Raw genomic sequence first — 27,800 nt, forward strand, 5'->3', positions numbered from 1 at the left:
CAGAATCAGGGTTATTATTACTGGCATATGTCATGAAATTTTTTTTTGCAGCAACAGAACAGTGAAATACATAACAGTACAATAAATTACAATAATAAATATATATAAAAAGTAAATAATGCGAAAAGAAAGCAAAAATAGTGAGATAATGTCCATTGTCCTTCCAGAAATCTGATAGTGGAGGAGAAGCAGCTGTTTCTAATATGTTGAGTGTATATCTTCAGGTTCCTGTACCTCCTCCTTGATGGTAGTAATGAGGAGAGAGCATGTTCTGGGTGGCGGAGTTCCTTAATGAAGGATGTCGCCTCTTTGAGGCATTGCCTTTTGAAGTTATCCTGGATGGTGGGGAGGCTAGTGCCCATGATGGAGCTGGCTGAGTTTACAACCCACCGTAGATTTTCCCAATCCTGTGCAGTGGCCCCTTCATACCAGATGGTGATGCAACCAGTTAGAATGGCAGGTGTTAGTTAACATCTAACATTCACAACTGATGCTAGAGAGATATAGGAACATATTCTAAGACTGTAGTGCAGCTAAAGATGCTGAGAGGCATTCAGTCTCTATTTACAATAAGAAGTACCTTGTCTCTGTATTCTGAGGGGTATTGACTGGTTTGCTATGTCAATACCCCTAACTCTAATATGTTTCCATTGACTTCTGGAGAATCAAAATTGATGAAATATTGAGCAACTTAACAAAATTATTAGGGAAATCTTTATATTGGAGCCAACACTGCAAGGCAAACAGCATCATTCTATTTTAATAAATATTCCTATAACACTTAATAAGTTTGTCTTTAGGCAAACAGAAACATAATGACATTTATTTATAATATTGTAAATAAATTCATGTTTTTCCCTTGCATGCTTATAAAATATTCTGTATTTATAATCAATGCTGGTAATGACAATAGATTATGAAGTCAGATTTAAGTAAGCCTGCAGATCAATCTTGCTATTCTATGTTAATATTTGATGTATATATTCAAGATGTCTATTAATATGAAAGCCTTTTCTGTTGTTATTTCTCTTGCAGAATTCTGTTACATTTGAATTTACACAATTGAGGCATTGGACAAGTGGTTCCTTTCTGAGTATGAACAGTTTAATCATGCAGTTCTGTGCTGCTAAGAATAGGGAGGGGCTAATCCGGATCACTGAAACCATGGTTAACCATGTGGTTGTCGCATTAACAAACGGGCTGAATTTAACATTACGGGATTAATCCTATTTCAGTGATGGTCAAATGCAAATTTCAGTCCTGAACTAAAAGTTGTCTTCCAGCCTAAATTCACCTGATTAAGTGCAGCAAAAATGAATGTGGATCTGGAGTTGGCCACGACATAACACAAACCTGATTGTAATCACTGCATGCTGGTCTACCCACAGTAAACTTTAGCACCCTTAATTATCAAGAGGAAGCCTATCTTTGTTTAAATACATTCAAAGGAGAATTCCAAAGTCTTATTTCTCTTTGAGAGAAAATACAGACAGTGGCCGCTTTATCAGGTACCTCCATTACCTAATAACATGGCCACTGAGTATGTTTGTTTGTTTGTTTATTTGTTTATTTATTGATATGCAGCATGGAATAGGCTCTTACAGCCCTTTGAGCCATGTCACCCAACAACCTTAGCCTAATCATGGGCCGATTTACAGTGATAAATTAACCTACCAACCACTGTGCTTTGGACTGTTGGAGGAAACTAGAGCACCTGGAGGAAACCCATGTGGTCACAGGGAGAACCTGCTACCTACAGACAGCGGCAGGAATATGTTCCTGGTCTTCTGCTGCTGTAGCCCATCGACTTCAACATTCGCCATGTTGTGCTTTCAGCAATGCTCTTTTGTACATCACTGTTTGTAACATGTGGCTATTTGAGTTACTTTTGCCTTTCTGTCAGCTTGAACCAGTCTGGCCATTCTCCTCTGAGACCTTTTCACCTACAGAACTGTTGTTCACTGGATGTTTCTTATTTTCCGCACTATTCTCTTCAGACTCGCTAGAGTCTGTTGTGCGCGATAATCTCAAGTGATCAACAGTTTCTGAGATACTCAAACCACACCATCTGGCACAACCAATCATTTCATGGTTAAAGTCACTTAGATCATATTTCTTCCCCATTCTGACATTTGGTCTGAACAACAACTTAACCTCTTGACCATATCTGCTTGTGTTTATGCATTGAGTCACTGCCACATAATTGACCGATTAGGGGTTTGCATTAATGAGCAGATATAGCTAATAAAGTGGATACTGAGCATAAATATCCCAGTATCCCAGGATCTGGCTTGTAATTTTCATCTGTGCTTCTTTAAGTCTAGATTCCCCCTAAAGCAGAAATATCCACCCTATCAAGATCTCTCAGGATCTAAATAGTTCCAATAAGGTTCCCCCTCACTCTTCTGAACTTTAATGCATATAAACCTAGCCTGCCCAACTTTTCAAGATAAGAAATACAAGAGATGTAGGAAAGACCTTAGGAAATGAGGACGGTAAAAAGAGGTCATGAAACAAACTTTGCCAACAGGACTAAATTGAATCCCAAACCCTATTATGTTAGAAGTAAGAGGGCAGTCGATGAAAGAGTAGGTGCCCTTGGAGGACAAAAGAGAAATCTTTGTGTGGAGCCATGATATATGAGCTGTATTCGGAATTCTGATATCTTCTCATCGCTATTCACTAGGGAGAAATCTGCAGAGTTAGAGAAATGATGCACTGATGTTTTAGAACATGTCTATATCAGGAAGGAGAAGGTGTCAGAGATATTGTAATATGAGTATACTATAGTAAGTAAGGGAAGAGGTTACTGGGGCATGAATGGAGATTTTAACCAGAAAACTGGAAGATTGCTTATGTTATTCTCTTATTCAAGAAGGATATTTGGAATAAGCCAGAAAGCTACTGGAATGTGCCTTGCACCAATGGGAAAGACATTATTGGAGGGAAAAATTTCTAAGGGACAGGTTTTCCTTTAACTTAGAAAGGCAGGGACTGATTAGGAGGAATCAATGTAGTTTTGTTCGGGGAAATCTGTCTCACAGATCTAAGTTTTTCAGGTCGTATCATGGAATGAGCTGTCACGGGATGTGACAGCAGAAGATATAATAAGATTTATGCGTTACATCGTTGGGAAAGGAAGTAGGCTCCAAGAAGGCAAATGGGATTAGTGTAGATAGGGCTCACTGTAATGAGCTAGTTAGGCTCAAGGGCCTGTGTCGGTGCTGTAGAGTTGGGTCTTTCTATGCTGGCTTTTATTGCTAGGGGGATGGAGTATAAGAACAGGGAGGTCTTACTGCAGTTGTACCGGGTATTGGTGAGACCACACCTGGAGTACTGCGTGCAGTTCTGGTGTCCATATTTAAGAAAGGACATACTGGCTCTCGAGGCAGTGCAGAGAAGGTTCACTAGGTTAATTCCGGGGATGGGTGGGTTGATGTATGTTGAGAGGTTGAGTAGATTGGGACTCTACTCATTGGAGTTCCGAAGAATGAGAGGCGATCTTATTGAAACATATAAGATTGTGAAGGGGCTTGATCGGTTGGATGCGGGGAGAATGTTCCCAATGATGGGTGAAACTAGGACTAGGGGGCATAATCTTAAAATAAGGGGATGCCGTTCCAGGACTGAGATGCGGAGAAATTTCTTCACTCAGAGGGTAGTGGGGCTGTGGAATTTACTGCCCCAGAGAGCTGTGGAAGCTACTACACTCAATAAATTCAAAACGGAGATAGACATTTTCCTGGATAAAAATGGCATTAGGGGATACGATGAGCGAGCAGGTAAGTGGACATGAGGCTAGGTTTAGATCAGCCATGTGATCTCCTGGACCAGTTTTCGATAGCCTGGATGGGTCGGAGAGGAATTTTCCAGATTTTTTCTCCTCAATTGGCAACTCGTTTTTTTTTCCCCGGGTGATCACATGGGTTTGGGCGGGATGAATAATAAAATAAAATGGGCAGCATGGTGCCCTGTTGGTTGGCACTGTTGCCTTGTGGGATTCGGTGAAAACTAGAGTTAAGATTGGATCAGCCATGATCTTGTTGAATGGCGGAGCAGGCTTGAGGGGCCGATTGGCCTACTCCTGCTCCTATCTCTTATGTTCTTATGTTATGCTCTTATGATGTAGGTGAACAAAAAACCCATTTCGTACATTTGACATTCGAATATCCTTGAAATGGCTGTCTTGCTCCTTTCAAGAGCTCCCACCAGGAGTAATTCTCCAGACAAACCAATTGGAGTTGTGCAACAGCATAAATAATAGTAGAGGAATTGATTACATGACTTAAGGGAAAGTGCATTGTTAAATAGTGGCTGAAAATCATCTTCCCCAACATCCCTTTCCCCTTTTTGTGATAAATCTGCAGACAGCCTCACCCAGCCTGTAAGAGGGTAGATTTTTGAAACATTCTGCTTCTTTCTAAGGAAAAGAGCGATAGGGCGCAGTGCATCCCTATTACTAAATTAATACTTAGCAGGTTCCCCACATGTTCATGGCTGCTGCATCAATCCATGGCACCCCCATAACAAGGCAGATCTTTTCTCCCCATACATACCCTGTTATTTCAATTGGAATTATCTAAAATATAAGGTAAAGTGAGACCTGATCGGGCAGGCAATTCATGCAGTGTGCTCGGAAATAAATGTGAATGTCTGCAGTTTCATACAGGCAACAGCTGTTAAACTTAGAGTCCAAAGATACTTGGAGGATTTTGTTTTACATTTTTGGATTTCAGTCATCAGTTGTAATGAAGCAGAGCTTGGTGTCTCATCAAATGGGAGATTTGTTAGGATTCGGCTCTCAAAGCCTTGACAAGCAGGGTGTGTGTTTTAATCCTTCTGACTGTATTTCATTGATGAAAATGTCAGTTCGTAATTAAATGTCATTTTTCTGCTTGACAGGCAGTGCACAATGACAAATTAAGAGGTAGAGTTCCCATGTACAAAAAGGGCTGGCTTTTATTGACACTGGATTTTGAAATCACAGTATGCTTGTAAAATGGGGGGGTGGGGAATCAGCCAAGGTTTCAAATCCCTTGACCTGCCTTGTAAGTCAGGTTTTGCAAAAAGGCTTTGGCAGGAAGCTGTTGTCTGCAGGATTAGAGATTTAATAATGGGGTGAGCTGTGGCGTCGCAAATACTGACAGCCCTTGACCTCCTCTTCTTTCCAGAGGGTTCCCATTGTTATAATGAGGCCACTTGTCAGTGGTATCCAGGGTCACAGAGATGGCAGGTGAGATTTACTAGTCAGAACAATCTGTGCTGGTGCTTGCTCAGTGGAGAGCTGGGTCATAACTTCTGCTTTTCCTGACGCTGTCATTTACTTATGGCTAAAGATGCAGAGGAGAACCATTAGAATTATGACCACTTGCCTTCTGACTTCCTTTCTTAATTGTAAAGACGATTGTAAAGTAAAATGCTGGCACACAGCAGCAAGGCAGTTACGCAGTCAGATGAGTAATCCAGAGGGCTAGACAGGAGATATGAATCACACCATTGCATTTGCTGAGTTTAAACTTGGTTAATTAGTAAGCAGTAATTTAGGGGAAAAAAACTGCTCATTGCTGTAATGGTAATCAAAAGCAACTGGATTGTCATCAAAAGTTATATCTCCATCTGCTTTTTTGTATAAAAGGAGGTTAGACATCCTTTCCCAGCCTGACCTTATGTGTGATTCTACACCACATCACTGTGGTTAGCTATGAACTGTTCTCTGATATGACCAAACAAGCCTACTCATTGAAAAGAATTTAGCACAGACAATGCTGATCTCATCCAGTGTTCCCTGGATTATAGCATGATTGTGCCATATTGAATAATTCTGGTTAGGTAACTGTGCACAAAGGAAAAAGCAAGAAGTAGGTTCAGGCTAATTGTGGTCTTTGGATGGCCCTCTATGTCAGTCCTGCTCATTTCACTAGCACTAAAAATGTACTGTAACTGTAGCTTCCTCTTCAGAGTTACCAAAGGATACTGCTCACTGCACTCCCTCCCTGTTGTAGGCAGTAATCTTGAGACGCTGCAAATCTTCCTTGTACAGTTTCACCCAAATGCCTATCTTCCAGCTCTGAACGAGATGTTGATAATACCAGGGAGGAAGCAAGTTATAGTTCATACATTCCCCATTCCTGCTGCCTTTTGTTCACTTATCCCTTTTGCCTAGTGGAATAGCAGCGATAATTAGCGAGCTGATCACCAAACAGGAAGATATTTGAATGCAAAGGATAAAGAGCAATATTTTGTAATAAAATGACAGGTAAGTGCTTGGCTATAATCCCGATCCTCTCCCGATGCAAATCCAATTGAATCCGGGTTTTTTTACTTTCTCATGTCCAAACTTCCACGAATCATGCAGTAATTTTGCACCCTGCTGTACAGCAAACGTGTTCTCTGCTCACATGCCGTGAAAACCTACACTGCAAAGTCATCTTAACTGGCAAATCAAAGGCCAATTAAATACAGTTGGCGGATTGCTTGGTAATTTATCAGTTGGTGGAAAATGCCTATTTTGTAGCCTTTGCTGTATTTCTACAAGTAATAATAGAGTTTTGATTTTGTTTTAGTCAGCATGATCCAACCTTTCCTGAAGAGGTGTATAGAATTACGAGGGCTTTTGATGGAGTTGATGAGGACAAATGCTTCCAGCTACAGGAAGATTGGTAACCAGAGGGCAGTGATTTAAGATAATTAACAAAAGAACCAAGGGGGAGATGAGGTTGTTTTCATGCAGTGAGTTTTAATGATGTAAAATGTCCTGCCTTAAAGGATGGTGGATTCAGAGCCAGTAGGAATTTTCAAAGACAAATGGAAAACAGCTTCCAAAGTGAAAACTTACAGTGCTGTGAGGAAATGGCAAAGAAATAGAATATCTGGACAGCTCCCTCCGATAGCAAGAACCTGATCATGACAGGTCTCAGTATTACTGTGTCAGAAGAGGAACTGAGTAATTGGTGTATTGTTAGTTTTATTATGTTGGATTTCATCCTTTAGGATGTAATTATAGCTCTGGATTCAGACTGAAGGCCTTCAGGAAGCCATGGGCCAATGTCGATGAACTTCTCCGTATCAAAGCTTTAATTTCTGAAGACGGCTCATCGTCCATTGTAGTCAGAGTTTTGAATAAAATGTAATTTTTTTGGCTTTGCTGAATGTTTTAATTAAAATTACTGCCTGATAATTCACAGCAATTTCCAGTTGACCGTCAAGATAGAACACATGGCAGTATCTCAAAAAGTCAACATCGAGGGCACATTTTCATTACAATTTATCAAAGTGATATTCCTCCCAAATTGATTTAAAATGTGTAAATGTTAAATGATAAATGAGAACTGAGAGAAAAAAAGAAATGTATTAAACAAATACAGGGAGAGTTGTTAGGAAAAAATTACCAATTAGAATCATTAATTTATATACAAAAATAACCAAATAGCAATATATAAAAATGGGACAAATTCTCTTGAAGTCTTTTGGCCATTTGAAATATTTATTATTAAAATGATAATGACATGACAAATGACATGTTATATAATATCTTGAATAAGCCTACAGAGCAATTTTGCCATTCTTTTAAAGCATTGGTTTTGCCTTTATTCCTGAGAAATTGGATCGCATTGCAGTGTTCTGCAGTCCAGTTTCAATATTATGCAGAGCAAATTACACCAAAGAGCATCTCCGAGCAAACACCAAGCTCCGCACAAAATTGGACTTAGCAAAATTACCAGGAGGTATAAGAGATTTCCAACTGGCTTGCTACATTTTTCTGTTGAATGACATTATAGAACTGAAATGGTTTTTCAACAAGATGAGCACAAATCAATACAAAAGACCAAGTATTTATTGGATAGAATTTTATGGGCAGGTAATATTTACTGAGTAATTCAAACCTTTTGGACATCAGTGACTTTATCTTCAGCCGTTTTCTTTTCGTTGTCTTCCCTTGTGGTTCTTAAGCCTCTGTGAATCATTTTTCTGTGTGCTTGGCTTTAGCACTCAATCCACAAAGGACACTCAGTCAATGTATTAAGTTGTCATTAAGCCAACCCCTTCATCTGAGTTTCTCATGAGCAGTGCGTCATCCAATAAGACATAATTATAGTAGCAACTAACAAATGCTGGCTGGTGGTGTAGTGGCATCTGCACTGGACTTCAAGGTAAGTGGTCCTGGGTTTGAACGCAGCTGGCGGCTCCTTGCACTTCCATCCGTACTGGGTTGAGCATCAAGCTAGCAACTCGGCCTTGTATAAAACAGACGAACAGCAAGGTTGCTGGCCGATGTGCCACACGGTGCAGAAAGGAACAATAAACAACTAACAGACGGAGCGTGCTTAGATTTCTACTTAAGTTCTTGTTTAAAGTACAATTAAAATTAATGCTTAAACCATTGAAAAATGAAATATCAATTCTTTTTTAGAGAGAACAGAATTGCACTCAAAGTATAATTTTAGATTTGAATAGAAGTGTTTAAATCACGTTCTCATTTTATCCCCTTTGTTTAGTAAAATCCATTTGAGGGAGATGGAGAGGTATTTGGGCAGGACCTCCTTAATGTGACCTTGATTCCCTGGGTCTCATGGTAAAAAGTGCCACAGCCTTTCGTGACTGCATCTGGCCTTGGTGTTGTTCTCCCGGATCAAAACACATCTTGAAAGTTCAGCTATTGTTTTCAATTATTGCCATCACACAGTTACTTTGCCTTCTAAGTAATAAAGCAGATAACTTGTTGAGATAAACAGATAATAGTCTCAGTTCTGTCATATCTCCTCAGGTAATTATGAAACCAAAAAAAGCCTTAAGGATTTGTGTAGCTAATATGCTCATCATACAGTTTTGTGTTTTTTCTGTTAGTTGTGATAAGATTTTGACTTTCTCGGTTAAGCTTCTCATGAGGCCTTATGATTACAATTTTATTACTACTCACAATAGAAAAAAATCAAAAGGGATTTGTTCAGCATAACTGTAACTCCGTAAAAGAATTCAGACCTCATGAGAAACGCACACACACATGCACTCACAATACTGGAAGAACTCTGCAGGTCAGGCAGCATCTATAGAGGAGAATGAACAGTCAAGGTTTCGAGCTGAGAGAGTTTGTTAGGACTAGAAGGGAAGGGGACAGAAGCCTGAATGAGGTGGAGGAGGGAGAGGAGTACAGTCTGGCTGGTCATGGTTGAGACCAGGTGAGGGTGAAGGTGGGTGGTTGGGGGAGAGGGCTGAGAGGGGAATCAGAGGGAGGTGATGGGCGGGTGAGGAGAAGGTGAGGGCTGAGGGGGTATCAGGGAGGTGATGGGTAGGTGAAGAGGAGTCGTGAAAGGGGAACTAGAAAGGGAAAGAGAAAGGAGGGAGGGGGAGTAATTACCAGAGTTGGAGAGACTGATGTCCATGCCTACAGGTTAAAGGCTACCCAGACGGATTATGAGATTTTACTCCTCCAAGTTGGAGTTTAGCTTCATTGAGGCAGCAGAGGAGGCCTTGGTCAGGTGTCTGAACGGGAATGGAAAGTCAAATTGAAATGGGTGGCCACCCGGAGGATTTGGTTTTTGAGACAGCCAGTGTTCAATGGAACAGTCCCCCATCTGTGCTAGGTCTTGCCGATGTAGAAGAGGCTGCATCGGGATGTCCGGGTACACTAGATAAACACACCAGGTTCACAGGCGAAATTTTTCCTCACCTGGAAGGATTGTTTGTTGCCCTGAATGTTGGTGAGGAAGAAGGTGTAGGTGCAGGGGTAGCACTTAAGATACTTGCAGGGGTAAGTGACAGGAAACCAGTGGAGTGGGGTGAGTAGAAAAGGGAGTCATGTAGAAAGTGATCCTTACAGAAAGTGTGGGAGGGGTAGAAGAGAAAGACGTGCTGAGTGATAGGATCCCATTGGATATGACACAGAGAGTGATGAGAATGGAGGATCGTAGGATATTAGGTATGGACAAGAGAGCCCCATCGGTGTTATGATGGTGAGAGGATTGGTTCAGAATAGATGTGCAGGAAGTGTAGGAGACGTGGGTGAGGGTAGTATTGACAGTAGAGAATGTTTATCCTCATGAGGAATACTTCAAGTTAAAATAAATCAGAAGTGAATTTATTCTCAAAGTGCATATATGTGGCCAAATGCTACCCTGAGATTCATTTTCTTGCTGCCGTTCACAGTAGATGAAAAGAAACACAATAAAATTAATGAAAAATTACACACAGAGATGGACAAACACCAATGTGCAAAAGAAGACAAACTGTGCAAATAAAAAGTAATTCCTAAAAATAATAAATAAATAATAAATAATATTGATAACATGAGTTATAGAGACCTTGAAGTCGTGTTCGTAGGTTGTGGAATCAGATCAGTGTTGAAGACCGTGATGGTTGAAGGGTAATAACTGTTCCTAAGCCTGGTGATATGGTACTTGATGGCCCTGTACCTCCCCAATGGCAGCAGCGAGAAGAGAGCATGACTTGGATGGTGGCAATTCTTGATAACGGATACTGCTTTCTCGTGGCAACCTTCCTTGTTGATGTGCTCAATGGTGGGAGAGCTTTTCTGTGGTGAACAACCCATGTATCCACTACATTTCGTAGGCTTTTTTCACTCCTAGCCATTGGTGTTTTGATACCAGGCCTTGAGGCAAACAATGAAGATACTCTACATTGTTCATCTATACAAGTTTGTCAAAGTTTCGGATAGCATGCTGAATCGCTAAGAAAGAAGAGGCGCTGCTGTGCCTTGTTTGTAATGGCATTTACATGCTGGACCCAGGTCAGATCCTCTGAAATTGTAGCACTGAGGAATTTAAAGTTACTGATTCTTTCCACTTCTGGACTGGTTCACGGACCTCTGGTTTCCTCCTGCTGTAGTGAATTATCAGCTCTTTGGTTTTGCTAACGTAGAGTGAAGTTATTGTTGTGACACTATTCAGTCAGATTTTCAATTTTCCTCCTACGTGGCACTGAAGGCCTCTGCTCTGCTGATAACCTTTACATACCTTGGACGATACCTTTGTTTTGCATTACTCCACTTTGTGGAGATCCCCAATTCTAGAGAAGAAAGAATTTGTTTTCCTGTGGGCGGGTATTCAAAATCATCTCTCATATTGAGTAGACCAACAGTGCTACTTGCAATTAACATGGTACATCAGTAAATTATCCTCAATAAAATGATGATCAGAATGTCCTGTAGAAAAGAAAGAAAAACTGCAGGTGCTGGAAATTGAGGGGGAGGGGGAGCACCAAAAATACCCAAGATATTCAGAAAGTCAACCACCATTCGTGAAGCGAATAATGACCTATCTTCACAACTTAGTTAGGTGGGTGTAGATTAGTGCAGATGGACTCAACGTCAAATCTGGCACAGAAAGAGGAATAAAGAGAGAAAAAGAAAGACTGGTAAAAAACGATAAGGTAAAATGAAAATGTTACTTTAAAATTTTGATAAAGCTAATAATTGAAATATGAAGGAAGGGACGAGGTTCGCAGTTGTAAATCTTGGTTTTCAGCAGGTAGAGAATTTGATTGACAGTACTTAATATGTTGTTAATAGGGTACTTGGACAAGAAACGTAATTTTCTGTGGCAAGATTAGGTCCGGGTTTGAAATTCAATTACATCAACTTCCTGCCATCCAATATATTTGTTCAGTTTATGGCAGGGCAGGTTTTGAATTTCCGCATTTAACTCGCACCTGTCCTCTGCTGAAAACGCAGTGACATCTTCTCACAAATAATGACGAGCTCCATTAACCTTGCTGTCTTTTGGCAGCAGATTATGGGGCAGTACATTTTCTCATTCTCGTCCCAGTTGAGAACACTACTACCCAGTAATTTCTATCTGTATCCACTCGACACAACTACCTTCATATGTAGCTTGTTTAGTATTGTGAGAGCATTCTTACAGAATCAACACTCACGTAGCAGTTTCTTCAAGATTAAATAACAGCATTTCATTTTCCTTTAAGAGTGCCAGATTCACCTATTGATATTGATTATAGTACAGGTCTAGAGGCAGGAAAGAATTAAGTGAAGGACCACATCTGTTTTCACATTTCCTATCACTCAGTACATGCCCATAACTGTCTTCCATTCACTGCAGGGAGATGAGATGGTTAAAAGAAAAAGATCAACTGTGTACTCTTCCAGTCAGCACAGCAACCTCATGAATTTGTTTCTTCAGTCTGCATCCTGGGAGCTTTGTGATTGAGGAGTAGGTAAAGATTTGTGATGTTTCTGAAAACTCTGCGAGAATGAAAGGCAAGTGATCAATATTTGATCCTCACACACACTAATTTAAGTCATCAGTCTTGATAAATCACAGCCAGAGTTCTTTGTGGTTTGTTACATTGATAATGGTTGTCTTGTCATTTAATACTGTCACTGATGTGCAAACACTACAGGCTAGTTTCCTCCTGGTGGATTTATAAAGGGATTAGGTGCAGGAGTCATGCTCCTGCCAACTGAACAGAAATTTAAGGTTGTGGGGATTTGCTCACTTTATGGTTTATAATGCCATTAACTTTTCCAAGGAAGGGAAATAAAATAAAATGTTTCTTCAGCATCCTGGTAATATCCACTGTGGTCACTGGATCCCCGTTTTTTTTTTCATTGTATTTTAGCATAACTTCATAAAAGCAGTGTAGGCACATTTTCTGCAGAAAATTCCAGTTTTAAGTTGTTAAGTCTGAGATAATGAGAAGGGCATAAATTACATTACAGAAAGAATAAAGCTTGAAGTAAATTTTATTATCAAAATATATATATGTTACCGTATACAACCTTGAGATTCGTTTTCTTGAAGGCATACTCATTGTATAGAATAATAACTATAGCAGAAACAATGAAAGACCACCAAACTAGGGTGTTCAGTCAGAGTGCAGAAGACAGCAAACTGCAAATACAAAAAGTAATAATAATAATAAAAAATACGGAATAAATATCAAGAACCTGAGATGAAGATTTCTTGAAAGTGAGTCCATAGGCTGTGGGAACATTTCAGTGATGGGGCAAGTGAAGTTATCCCATTTGGTTCAAGAGCCTGATGATTTGAGGGGTAGTAACTGTTCCTGAACCTGGTGGTGAGAGTCCTGAGGCTCCTGTACCTTCTTCCTGATGGCAGCAGCGAGAAGAGAGCTTGTCCTGGGTGGTGGATGATGGATACTAGAAATAGCTAGAAAGGCTTTGAATATATTCACTGGCCACTGCTGGAAGTCTTGAGCTAGCAGAGCAGAATACACACCCTGTCGAAGAAAATGAGGGGTGGGGTGGAGTGGACAAGGTAGTTGAGCTGGTGATGGGCAGAGAGATTTCTGTGCTTATGTTGGTCCCAGATTATGCAAAGTAGCATACTGGCCTTCGTAAGTCAGGGCATTGAGTTTGAAAGAGCTTTCCATGGATGGACAGGATGCTGATGAGGCAACAGTTGGAGTGTGATCTATTCTGTTTTGGTCACCCTGCTGTAGGAAAGATGTTATTAACCAGGGAATAGTGTGGGAAAGATTTACAAGGATGTTGCTTGGCCATGAGGGACTGAATTAGCAGGAGAGGTTAGATAAGATAGATAGGAATTTATTCCTTCGAGCATTGGGCCTACTGGGCCTGAACACCTCCCTCTGCAACTGGATTCTAGACTTCCTGACTGGGAGACCTCATTTAGTCCGGATCGGAGGCAGCATCTCCAACACCATCACACTGAGCACGGGGGCCCCCCAGGGCTGTGCTCAGTCCACTGCTGTTCACTCTGCTGACCCACGACTGTGCTGTCACACACAGCTCGGACCACATCATAAAGTTTGCCGATGACATGACCGTGGTGGGTCTCATCAGCAAGAACAATGAGTCAGCTTACAGAGAAGAGGTGCAGCGGCTAACAGACTGGTGCAGAGCCAACAACCTGTCTCTGAATGTGAACAAAAACAAAATAGATGGTTGTTGACTTCAGGAGGGCACGGAGCGACCACTCCCCGCTGAACATCAACGGCTCTTCGGTAGAGATCTTTATGAGCACCAAATTTCTTGGTGTTCACCTGGCGGAGAATCTCACCTGGTCCCTCAACACTAGGTCCATAGCAAAGAAAGCCCAGCAGCGTCTCTACTTTCTGCGAAGGCTGAGGAAAGTCCATCTCCCACCCCCATCCTCACCACATTCTATAGGGGTTGTATTGAGAGCATCCTGAGCAGCTGCTTCACTGCCTGGTTCAGAAATTGCACCATCTCAGATCGCAAGATCATACAGCGGATAGTGAGGTCAGCTGAGAAGATCATTGGGGTCTCTCTTCCCGCCATTACAGAAATTTACACTAAACGCTGCATCCGCAAAGCAAACAACATTATGAAGGACCCCACACACCCCTCATACAAATTCTTCTCCCTCCTGCCATCCGGGAAAAGGCACCGAAGCACTGGGGCTCTCACGACCAGACTATGTAACAGTTTCTTCCCCCAAGCTATTAGACTCCTCAATACCCAGAGCCTGGACTGACACCTTACTGCCCTATTGTCTTGTTTATTATTTATTGTAATGCCTGCACTGTTTTGTGCACTTTACGCAGTACTGGGTAGGTCTGTAGTCTAGTGTAGTTTTTTCTGTGTTGTTTTTTACGTAATTCAGTGTAGTTTTTGTACTGTTTCATGTAGCACCATGGTCCTGAAAAACATTGTCTCATTTTTACTATGTACTGTACCAGCAGTTATGGTCAAAATGACAATAAAAAGTGACTTGACTTGACTTGACCTGACGATAGGAGAATGAGGGGTGATCCTTTAGAGGTGTTTAAAGTCATGCAGGAACATAGATAGGGTGAATGCACTCAGTTCTTTCCCAGAAGTTGGGGAATTGGGAACTGGAGAGCATAGGTTTAACTTGGGAAGGGAAACATTTTTACCCAAAGACATACAAACTTCTTACAGACGGCATTGGAATTGAACTCTGAACTCCGATGCCCTGAGCTGTAAAGGTTCACAATAATGGCTAGGCTACCGTCTACTCTTGTTCAATGTTTAATAGTAGTGAATAAGGTTGACATATATTGACTAAAGTAGACTGTCTAAACTTATTGAAGTTTAGAAGGGTGAAAGGTTATTGTGCATCCTCAATCGTTGCAAATATGTAAAGTTGAGATCAATGGATTTTTAAAAACTAAGGGGACCAGTGGAGGTAGAAATTCTGCGACAAAGTGAGCTTCAGATAAAGAGTCAGCCACAATCTTATTGAACAGGATAGTACTGTCTCCTCCTGCTTCTATTAATGTTATTGACTTCCAAAAGCCCACTGGAGTGTGGTATGAACACAAAAGGACCTTTGAAAGCACAACAGTAATTGAGTAGGCTCACTTAATCTGTTTCTGATAGTCTGACACCGTTAGCAAGATTACCAACGCTGTTCACTTGTCCATTAATCAGCCTTATTCTCCTGTCTCTTGGTTCATGCTGGTGTGTGGTTTTCTGAGGCATTCCCTCAGGACTGAGGATGACTTACCACCTGCCTGGTTTCGTGGGTTCAGAGATGACTGCTGAGCCAAACCATGAGAACAGCACGGGCATCCTCAGATGGGGCGGATGTGTCTGGTAGAGCCAGCAGGTGGTTTAGTTTCTGTGCACCTTCCGTCATTTACACAGTGCTTCACTGTGTCCTTGATGCAGAGACCCAAGGCTCCCAAATCCTCCTTCAAGCAGCTCCGGTTTGTGTTTCTCAAGAATTGGAGGGCATGGTACATATTTTGCGGCACCAGACAAGCACCCATGCATTGAACGAGGCTTGGAGCAAGGTTCTTTAAGGCAGAGGTTGATAGATTCTTGATTAGGCAGGGCATAAAAGGATACAGGGAGAAGGAATGAGATTGGGGCTGAGAGGGAAACTGGATCACCATGATGAAATGGCGGAGCAGACTCGATGGGCCAAACGGCCTTATTCTGTTCCTGTTTCTTATGGGCTTATGTGTGAACAAGCCACGTTTCCATTTGTGCATCAGGATCAGGAACAAACCTGATCTAAACTCACCAGCAGTTGACAAAATAATGGTTAGACTTAGCAGGAGAGGATATAAAAGATGATGTAATGAATAAAATCAATAGATATACATTATAACTCTTGAATCAAGGCACTCCAGCATGGCCTGTATTGGCTTTCAACAATGTTATTGAACAATGTCCACGAATGTAAGAATGAAAAAGCATTGCAAAGCTTGTTTTTGTAAATAATATCTTAGGGGGCATCACGGTTTAGTGTAATACTTTAGCGTGCCAGTGGTCAGAAGGTCGGGGTTCAGTCCTGTAAGGAGTTTGTATGTTCTCCCAGTGACTGCGTGGATTTCCTCTGGTGCTCCAGTTTCTCCCCACTTTTTAATACGTTGTAGGGGTGTTATGTTGGCGCAGGAGGCGCGGCGACATTTGGAAGGCTGCCCCCAGCATGTGTTTGGGCTATAAACCCAAACGCAAATGACACATTTCACTGTATGTTTCCAAGAGCATTCGACAAACAATGCTCATCTTAATCTTAATCAGAATTCAAACTTCACAGTATTCATTCACCACAGTGGGAACGCATTCAGATCGTAGAATGAGTGCCTCCACGTAGAGCTAATGCTTTTTACCTATAGCAATATGAAATAGGTATGAAGCTACCACATCCCATTTTATATAATGGCTAAATATCATTGATTAAAAAAGCTAAATCAGCTGTGCTATAAAATAAAATAAAATAAATTTAGAAGGATTGGGGGAGGAGGTTTCACTGAAACCTTTTGAATGTTGAAAGGTCTAGAGAGAGTAGATGTGGAAAGAATGGTTTCCACAGTGGGGGACTGCAGGACAAGAGGGCACATCCTCAGGATAGAGGGGCTTCCATTTAAAACAGAGAGGTGGAGAAATTTCTTTAGCCAGAAGGTGGTGAATTTGTTACCACAGGCAGCTGTGGAGGTCAGGTTGTTGGGTGTATTTAAGGCAAACCCTCATATGTTCTTGATTGGACACAGCATCAAAAGTTATGGGGAGCAGGCCGGCGAATGGGCTTGAGAAGGGGAAAAAGGGATCAGCCATGATTGAATGGCGGAGAACGCTTGATGGGCCAAATGGCCTAATTCTATTTTTATGACTTATGGTCTAAATAGTCAACTCACTCTGAATCTTTGTCATGCTACAGGCAAATGCAAAGGTCAACTTGAATATGCTCAATTATATAAAATAAAGGCTCGATTTATCAAACTTCCAGTAATTGCCCCCCCTTCACCATTCCTCATTCCCATTTCCTTTTCTCACATTAACTCCTTAACTGCCCATTGCCTCCCTCTGCTGCTCCTCCATGGTTTTCTGTCTTTTCCTATCCGATTCCCCTTCTCTCACCCTTTATCTCTTTCACCGATCAACTTCCCAACTCTTCACTTCACCCCTCCTCCCCTCCTGGTTTCACCTATCATCTTCTACCTGGTACTTCCTCTTCCCTCCCAACCTTCTTATTCTGACTCCTCATCTCTTTTTTACCCAGTTCTGACGAAGGGTCTTGGCCCGAAATGACACCTGTTTACTCTTTTTCATAGATGCTGCCTAGCCTTCAGCACTTTGTGTGTGTTACCTTGATTTCCACCACCAGGAGATTTTCTCTTGTTTGTGAAGTATTGTTTATACTTGGTTACTTATACAGTGTCGGGGATGTCGTACATTTGGTATATTATGACTTGGGTTCTTTTTGAATCTGGAGGATTATCCTGGGCACCACTAGTTTATCCTCCTTTTGCCGGGGTATGACGCAAAATTATCCATCCTAGAAAAAAGCCTGTAAGGGCTTAATTGAACATTTACAAGGCATTTTCTCTAATTTTCCAAATGTTACTCGTTGCCAACAGGTAAAGCAACCAATACCATTCAGCCCGAGGATGACTCCTTGGACTCTCCGCCTCCAAACCCTGTCAGAATTGCCTTTGTTTTGGTCGTGCATGGTAGAGCCTCACGTCAGCTGCAGCGCATGTTCAAGGCCATTTATCACAAGGATCACTACTACTACATACACGTGGACAAGGTAAGACCCAGAGTGGACCCACAGGCAGGTTTTGCATTTGATGTGTCTGTAATTATAAACATTCAGACCTTGTGGACAGATAGCTGGACTCTGCTTAAAAGGTGATCTTTGTTTCATTAATCATATTTTTGTTCTACTTTAAGCGATCCAACTATCTCCATCGGCAAGTATTACAGTTTGCGAACCAGTATCCAAATGTGCGCGTCACACCATGGCGGATGGCCACCATCTGGGGAGGCGCAAGTCTGCTGACTATGTACCTGCAGAGCATGCGGGATCTACTGGAGATGAAGGACTGGTCTTGGGACTTTTTCATCAACTTGAGTGCTGCTGACTACCCCATCAGGTACAGCAATGGGGAACTGTGTATGTGTATGCTTTGCGGCCGTGGGCTCCCAAACATTGAAAGCGTTGTTCAGTACCTAGTCCTAATCAAGACAGGAGTATTAGTGAGGAATTGGAGGCCCAAAATCAATAGGCACAAGACAGTAGTTGAGACACCATCAGAATCTGCTTTATTATCACTGACATATGTAATGAAATTTGTTGTTTCAGTGATAACCTGATTCTGAGAGTGTCTGAACTATTTTCTTGAGTCTATTAAGTTTGGGCTTCTGATCCACACTACCAGAGTAATTAAGATTTGAATCAATACTGGACAATGCAGTCAAACAGAGTCTCTTAATATTGGGCTATGCAACTAGACTGGTTCATCAGCAGTGAAAAGTGCCAATTGGTGGAGTCTATTGATCCTAGTTGGTGGAAAAATCCACCTTGGCCCCTGGCATTGAGTTAGTACTGAGTTCACTATGAAAGGTTTCCCAGCATAAAGGGGAACTGGAATTGGCTTTGATGATTAATAACTTGAGTTTTTGAGAGAACTAATGAATTAAATTACTACTTTTGTGATACGTATCTTCAGAACGAGAAGTATGATTTATTATCTGCAGGGATTTTCTGTTGCACGGGATATCAAGTTTTCCCTCTGTAACCCAACAGTACCAAGATTAATATGGACATAAAGAATAAAAATTGTTCTGCATAGACATCAGATGAGAGACGAGGCATGTGGGGAAGAACCAGGGTGCATGCCTGTGGTGAGGAAAGACTAGACTGTGTGTGTCAGGAACAAGAGTGGGGCAGTGTTTTGAATCACACATTGCAGGCTCCTGATGAAGAAATGGCTTTCAGTGTAAGATTAAATGAGAGGAGTACACTGGATGGACTTACACAATTTAGCCCTTAGTTCAAAGCTCCCGTGTTTAGTCTTAATTGCAGCTGACATTGTGAAGCAGACTTAGCTTAAATGTCTTAGTTGTTTGATTGTGTTCGGAGAAATTCCTAAAGCTAAATGCTTCCCTCAAGCTTTGGTCATATGTGAAACCAAGGGTCAGCGTAAATGGGCAAAGTATCTTCCCTCAACCAACAATTCCCTATATGGGTCCTGGATACAAGGTTCTGTAGATACTGAAAATCTTGAGTGACACACACAAAATGCTGGAGTAATTCAGCAGGTTGGACAGCATCTATAGAGGAAAATGAACAGTCAATGTTTCAGGTCGAGAAGTATCTCTGCCCAAAGGGTCTCGGCCTACAGCGTCAACTGTTTATTTCCCTCTGTAGATACTGCCTGACCTGCTAAGTTCCTCCAGCATTTTGTGTGTGTTGCTCTATACAGGTTCTCCCTGGGTTATGAATGCCTGAATAATGGACACACCCTACATATGAACAAGTATTTGGGAAACTGGTGGGATGGATGGAAATAGATTTGCTGGCTACTACAGGGCTTGGTGCATTATCTTACTGTGTGCAAACAGGGCACGTCCATGTGTGTTCATTCCCCAACACCCCCACCCCTCCCAACCAGATCCCCAACTATCTGGATCAAACCAAGCAGAAATGGGAGCATTGAACACTATCACCCACTCTTCCCATGTCCGTTCATTCTCCTGTCACAGTTGGTTCTGTTCATTTTTGGCTTGCAGGTTCACAGACAGATCTCAGGATTGGAAACCAGTCATAAGCTGCGGAATGCCTGTACAAGTTCAAATTGAATTACCTAGCCTGGAACTTCTACGATGTGAGCAGTGTTAAACAGTGTCGTGTAGGGCTTCCAGCAAGTGTTGTCCTAGGCTTCAGAGAGACAACACTTGAACCCAGATAATGAGGATAGGGCACTGTGCATTAGAATTGGCAGTCCGAGGCTTTGTACATATCAGAATTGATTACCCAACCACACTTAGCACTCAGTCGCTGAATATGATTCCATCATATCAAACAAGATTGCACTGTATGATTGAATTTCTATTCCACCTTTTATTACACATTGTGTAATTCTTAACTCATTCCCTGCTGATCAGGCACCAGAGTGGGACAGGCAATTTACTCACTCATTCTGCTTTTAGTACATATACAAGTATAATAGGACCTGAGTACTGAAGCTGAGCTGGGTCAAGCAGAGGACATCACAGAGGGAAGTTTGAATGAGCAGTAAATAATGGCCTAAAATAAATCAGGCAAACTTAAAGGCTTTTGTTCAGATTGCACACAAACCTTTATTATGTTTTTTTTCCAAAAAAAATCAAATCACAGATGAAGTTTGTGAATGAAATTTCATGAGTTCAGCCCACAGAATCAGGACATTGACACGGTGAGAGCTCAATCAAAGTCACCAAAAGCTAATTTTTTTTAGCTGGCGCATGAGCAGATTTCTAACAGATAACTCCACATACATATCCAAAAGTATGTTCCTGTAATAGAGCAGGTTAATGACTTTAATACCTGAGCCTATTGATTGCGTCACCCTACTCTCCTCAGTTTATCACAACCAGCAAGTCATCACATTTATCGTAGTTGATGTTAGCTGTGAAACCTGCTGACTAGGGAATAATGATCGTTAACATTTAAAGGTTATTTGGAGTGAATGGATTGAAAGCCATATTTGGCACTTTCTATGGGCTTGACTTCATAAAATTGTTGTTGATACATTTCTATTGTTATTCACAAGTGTTTACTGCTGAGCTCATTGATATTGACTTCTGACAATATTCAGTTGGAATGGAAAATTGATTTTTCAAGCAAGGCTGTACAACCAGCAGTTTTCTTCCAATGGTTTCCCTCTCTGCTAATGTCAGGTTTAACAGGATGTTGGAAACTGCACTGCATTCTCGGGAGTTTTAAATTGTTCTCAGCTACTTGTGCTATAACTGTTCTTTGTGATAGAACTTCTTCTTTGTATTCCACTTCAAAGTCCAGCTCTATTGTCAGATTTTTTCCCAAAGGACTACTATGTGCATATGCTACTCTTTATGAGTTTAACCCCAGTGACCATGGGCAAATTTCAGCTCCCCTGTACCAGTGGTTGACTTGAGTTATTTCATAGTTCTCCCAAAACACTTCTACTCCAACCGAAAAGATCTTGTGGATCCCTTTACAGTAGGAGAGCGATACGTTACTGCACTGAATTCCACTAGTCTGGGACATCAATTTGACGATGTAAGTTTGAATTCCTCCCCCCCCCCACCCCCCCCGAAGTTGGGGAAATTAAGTACAGGTAATTAAATCAATTTGGAATGTAGAGGTAACATCAATAATAATGACCATGAAAATTCTGAATTACTGTAACAGCCCGCGTAGCTGGAAAGTCTGAGTGCAAGCCCTGCTGGATGTTTCTGTTCCTCACAGACAGAGGTGTGAATGGAAAATTGCAGACAGTGTTTGGTGCACTAAGTCTCTGATTGTTTTTGACCAGCATCTTGTTCATAGAAATTGTAGCCATAAAAGGAATTTTCTTGAGTTCAATTATTAAAACCTGTCGCAAGTAGTGTCAGGCTTTCTTATTTTAATTTTAATCTATTGTGACACAGCACAGAATAGGCCCTTCCTACCCTTCGAGCTACATTGCCCAGAAAATCCCTGACTTAATCCTAGCCTAATCATGGGATAGTTTATGATGACCAATTACCCTACTAGCCGGTACATCTTTGGACTGTGGGAGGAAACCGGAGCACCCAGAGGAAACCCACGCGGTCACAGGGGAGAACGTACACACGCCTTTGACAGTCCATTAAGATAGACAGATACAGTTCCACGACTATCATATACATCTTTCTCAATGTCAATCATAATTACTTGCACTCATCTCGGCAAATGTATGCTCTATTTTAACTAATGTGAACTGGGTTTCTAATCTCCCGGTTTTAGTCTGTTTAACAAATGTTGCAAATCAGCTGCCTTGCTGGAAGTGCTTGTAATTCTCTGATTAGCGCTTTCCCATGTAAGCTCAGGAACTTAGTCTATAGCCGCACTGTTTTGGCCTGTATATCAGCTGGGACAGATGGCATTTACTTTTCTAATTTAAGACTGAATTCTTTCTAAGTATCTGAGATTTACATATATTTTGTAAAAGTGTCAAAATTGTCATGGTGCGCCAACAGGTACCAGTCGGAACCTAATCACATTTTCAGAAGAGGACCAACAAAATCTGTTGGGCTGATTACAATATAGCCAGTACTTTGTTTAATGAAACATGATCCTTAGAATGCTCAACTCTACTGCAATGTAAGCTCTGATAAATACTAGGCTTACTCCACCCAAACTGAGCTCCCGTCACCTCCCCACAGAATTGAGAGATTTTTGTGGACTGTTTGAGAAATTAATCACTTGTCATTCTATTTGTGTGTTTGTCATTAGTATTTGATGCAGTAGCTCAAGTGGCTCAAAGGAGCTGGAGACAGCAGTAAGAAAGCCCGCAGTATAATGGAGCTGTGCCTAAAGTCACTGAGCTGGTTGCACTGAATGATTTCTAAACAGGTTTTTGTTTTGCACTTAAACAAGTCTAGCACTCAGGCTTTAGATAAAGTGGATATTTTTTGGGGGCATTTTTGCAACTGTTGCATTAGTTTGTCATGCTGTGAATGTGGTGAGTGCACCCACAGTGATTTTGTAATTGCCATCGTCTGTTTTGCATTGATTCTTTTATTATTTAGTGTTTCACAAAATAAAACTCCATTTGATCTAGGATTAATTTTATAGCAATGCAAAATATTCCACCCACTAGCACAGCAGTGCCAAAATAACAGGTTTTTACCAAATCACAATGGCATTCATTTTACCTATAAAACAAGTGCTTACCCTATGAAAACTTTTTTCAGTGATCTCCTTTTCACACTTTTAGCATAAACCAATAGGTTTAGTTCTTCCAAGTGTCTTCCCTTTACGAATTGTTAATCAAATCTGCTTCCATCAATCATTAAGGCATTGTATTCCTGAACATTGCAACCTCCTGCTATTTACCTCTTTTTACCAACCCTACTGCCAGTTGTGATTTCGAGCATCTAGATTGTTCCTCTCTGCTTCTCTGTCCATTCAGCCTCTCATTTCTGCCTGCTTGTCCTTGTACAAAACCGAATGTCTCCTGCATGCTTCCATTTAAGCAGAGTCTTTGACCTGTACAGCGCAGAATGGGGCTTTCAGCCCAGCTCTTCCAGACAAACTCTAATGCCTTTCTACTTTAACCCCATATGTCTGCCCATATCCTCTTTCCTACTGCCTAAGTATCTATCTAAGTGCCTTTTAAACATTGTAGTTATATCTACTTTTACCACCTCCCCTGGCAGCTCATTCCATATACCGACCACCTCTATGTGAAAAATCTTGCCCTTCAGGTCACCTTTAAATTTCTCTCCTCTCACCTTAAAGCTACACCTTAACCCTGGGGCAGGAGGTGGGTGACCTCTGACTCTCCATCCTTTTTAATCCCACTTTTCATCTTATAAACCTCCATATGATCACCCATTATCCTCTTACACTTAAATGAGAACTAACAAAGTCTGTCCAATCTCTCCTTGTACCTAAAGCCTTTCATTCCAGGCAACATTCCGATGAATCTCTTCTGCACTTGTTCTAGTTCTTTCAGTATATCCTCTTTAAGTTTATGAATTTACTTTTGAAGTTCCATGTTTTCCTAAGTGATTGTACTCTCCTACATAAATTTATTTTCCGTGCTGTGTTAGCAAGCCCACAAGAAGTATGTAGATATAGGAACCTAAGCCAAGAATAACAGTTGATAACATTCTGGATATGTTATCATGGCCATGGCTCTAAATCACATTCGTCTGTTTCCTATTTAAGAGAAGGTATTAATCATTAAGAACAGTCTGTGAATGAGTGAAAATCTACCCTAATATGGGGTAGAAATGCAAGCAATCTTAATTGCCATAATCAAAAGCCACATGTACCAAGTACAGTGTATTTTATCTGAAACACCAACTACAAATCAGGAAGGCCAGGGGATTTAGTGAGGTCTGGAGTTCCATTGGACTGTTGTTCTTGGTGCAAATCACTGAAATAAAAAGAAAGGTCAACAAATTTCAATTCTAAATAAAATCGAGGACAAACTGAGTTTTTATGAACTTTTGTGCTAGGTTAAGACAAAAGCCATCCATAAAAATAACTGATTAAATTTAATCACAATGATGGGTTTCCACTGATTGCACTCATTTTGTGGACCTTGGATGAAGCTCTTAAAATTGTTTAATGTAGACACATGCACTTTAAATCATGTTTTGGTAATGGTGGTACCTACGTTTGTAATTTTTAAGGTTATTTTTCATTTAAAATAGGGCAACAAAAGATAATAAAATAAATGTCATTGGGAAATTCACTGCATTTTTCAGTGCTGAATGATTGATAAGAATGAGGGAACTTAAGAGTTACTCAGGTAATGACCATTGATCGGCAATCTTTGGATAACTGTTCTGGTAAACCGGTGCTACAGTGGGCTTCATTGTGCTTACACTCTTTCCCACTATTCTCACCCAGTCCCCTAGCCCACAAGGAACTACCAATCCACTCAATTCTTCTGATATTCCTCCGAGCTTCCTCAGCACCTCCATCTCCACCCCTTCCAAGGGCACTTACCTGATCACCTCTCTGACTCTATACCCTAATATTTTTGGACTCTTTTAATTTCCCATCAAGTCCACTACCTGTTCCTTCTAACCCCAATCCAACTACCCCAACTGATGAGCTCAATCTTTTTTTATTAAATCCACCCTCTCTTAACCATGACTTCTATCCATACAGACCTAACCTCACCTACCAGTCCACAGCGATTGTCCTTTAGCAGGGACCCCTCCAGTTCCCACAGCCTGACCTCTGGAATGTGGCCTTAGTCCAAGGAAGCACATTTTTAATGACAAACTTGTGCAATTTCATTCCATTGAGCAAAAGGCCCAGACTGTAATCTATTATAGCGTGGTGTTTTATATGCAGGCTTCTCTTGTGGCAATATCATTGTTCACAAAACTGCACCTTTATCTTGAATAGATTATCCTTCTTCCCTGAATGCCATAATGTTGTACAAGAATAAAAGTTTGGCATTTATAGAAGAAAGACAATAGACATTTTCATTCTTAAATGTTGCCTGATTACCCTGGTTCATGGAAAACTGACAATTCAATGACATTCAAATGAGCTTGAGTGGAAATTTGAGGGAAGAATGCTTCTGAAAATTAGCACAATTTTAAGAGTGATTTGCAGACAGATGGCCAATTAAGCCCACATTAGAACAGGAAAACAGAGATAATTTCTGTTCTCTTCCGCAAGCTCTTACAATGGGATCTTTGTGCCCATCTGAGAGGGCTGACAGATCTGATCTTGGTTAAAAACAGTCCTGGAATGAGTGATAAAGATTGTTTGATCAGCTAGGGCCAGTAGAACTGAGTTCAACTGATACAGCCTCCATCAGGTCCACAAGCAGGTGAAACTACAATGCTAGGCAACTTGCAACATAAGTAGCTTGTAATAGATAAAGCCTAAGACAGCCCACAACCAGTGGATCCAAACTAAGCATTCAGTCCTGTCGCACTCAGTTGTCAACATGGTGAACAATTAAACTACTGTGGGCCAGAAAGAACTACAATCTACAGATCAGTGAATTCAAATGAATTAAGGACAGTGGAAGCAGACAGGCCAATTGTCTTTGTCTTGCCATGAGATTGAAGGAGATGGAGGCTGCCATTTTGTGAATGGCTCTATGTCTTCCATTTTGTGAACTGAAGTTGTTTGGCATGATTAATATTTAAAAATAGAAACAATGATGCTACAGGTAATCTGCTGGACTAGAGATCATTTCCAGATAAGAAGTTAATTGTGAGGTGATCTTTGGTTGGATGTAGTATGCGGGTTTGTGAATGTTGGGGTCTTTGTCTGCCCTGAGTGATTTGAGCTGGTTACTGAGAACAGAGAGTCATAAATTACCAGTTGTCATTTGCGGAGGAAGGGCAATAAATGGATGCTGACTTGGACCATGGCCAATAAGAAGGTGTTAAAAGTCATTCAGCTGACCCATAGCCAATAACACGGAAATGCAACCTTTGAATTCGTAAGGAATGAATATAAAAGCAGACGCTTCAGGTCCGTTGGTAGCGATAACTTTGAAGAATAACCATTGCGGATACAAGGGTGAGTGACCCTGCATGGAACATGTGGAGAGTTAGATTGGGACCACAGGGAACACTGGACGAGCATAGACTCCTTTGCCCGGGTATTACCTTTTCTAATCTTTGACTATTAAGGAGTGTCAGGGAAACCTAGTGGGTTTGCACTAGTTTATGAATTTTAGTGTATGAATTCAAGTATTTGTTAATTTAGACATAAAGTACTTGTTGGTAATTATAGATTCTCTCTGTGCTTTTTTTTGTAATTCAAATTTTATTATTATTTGTTCTTATTTTACAAAGCAGCACAGCATATCATAGAGCAGATACAGTACAGCATATTTACACAGCCATCCCATGACAGGAAAACATATAAAACTAAGAAACAGAAAAAAACTTTTAATTTAAGTTTAAATTAACATACAACCAAAATTGATCCCACGCATCTTGCACTTTTCCCTCACTGTTAATTCTTCCGAACATGTGTTCATATGATGAAATCTTAACCATTTCCTCAGTCCATTCCCTCACAGTGGGACATCTGGATTTTTTTTTCCAGTTTTGCAATGTAATTCTTGCAGCTGTGATGAGACCCACCTTTAAAATAGTGAATTTGTCAATGTTTACATTAGGTATCATTGTCCTATCAGCCAGGAGACAAAGCTGTGGGCACAAGGGCAGTGTAGGACCCGACCAATTCCCCAACAAATCAAGAACTTTACACCAAAATGGAGGAACCATGGAACACTTCCAAATCATGTGAAAATATGTGCCCACCTCATTTTTACATTTCCACCATAAATGATTATCAACAATCCCCATGTTGTAGAGTCTAGTTGGTGTCCAATAATCTCTGCGCTTTTTTGATCATTATTACAAGGGGCGATTCTTGTAACACAACTCACTGCAAGCTCCACAGATATCCCCATTCTCAACAATGGGGAAGTCCAGCTCATCAATACAAAAGAGAAAGAGGAAGCACTTACAAGAATCTTTAGTCGGAAGTGGTGGGAGAATGATCCATCCCTGCCTACTCCAGCGGTTCCCAGCATGACAGATGCCAGTCAATTCGATTCACTCCATGTGGTGTCATGAAATGGCTAAAAATGTTGGATCCAGCTTACGGGCTTATAGGCTTTGATAACGTACAACGATAGTACAGAAGATTTGTGCTCCAGAACTTGTCACGCCCTTGGCCAACCGATTGCAGTATAGCTACAACATTGTAATCTCCCTGACATAGTATGGAAGATTGCCCAGATACATCCTGGATACAAGAAACAGGACAAACCGAATCTGGCTAATTACCACCCCACTGGGCTACTCTTGGTCATCAGTAAAGTGAAGGAAGAGATCATCGATATTGCTATCAAGT

The 27,800-nt window shown here is 41.0% G+C and overlaps 1 protein-coding gene across 1 annotated transcript in view; it reads left to right on the top strand.

Annotated features, from left to right (window-relative positions):
• Nucleotides 1-27,800, top strand: part of xylt1 (xylosyltransferase I) — a 261,499-nt gene that overhangs the window by 135,527 nt on the left and 98,172 nt on the right. The window contains exons 3-4 of the mRNA XM_073060531.1: nucleotides 17,812-17,984; nucleotides 18,128-18,330. Coding sequence (XP_072916632.1) covers nucleotides 17,812-17,984; nucleotides 18,128-18,330 — 376 coding nt within the window. The remainder of the gene's footprint in view (nucleotides 1-17,811; nucleotides 17,985-18,127; nucleotides 18,331-27,800) is intronic.

Source organism: Hemitrygon akajei, chromosome 11, assembly GCF_048418815.1.
Source record: "Hemitrygon akajei chromosome 11, sHemAka1.3, whole genome shotgun sequence".
NCBI lineage: Eukaryota > Metazoa > Chordata > Chondrichthyes > Myliobatiformes > Dasyatidae > Hemitrygon > Hemitrygon akajei.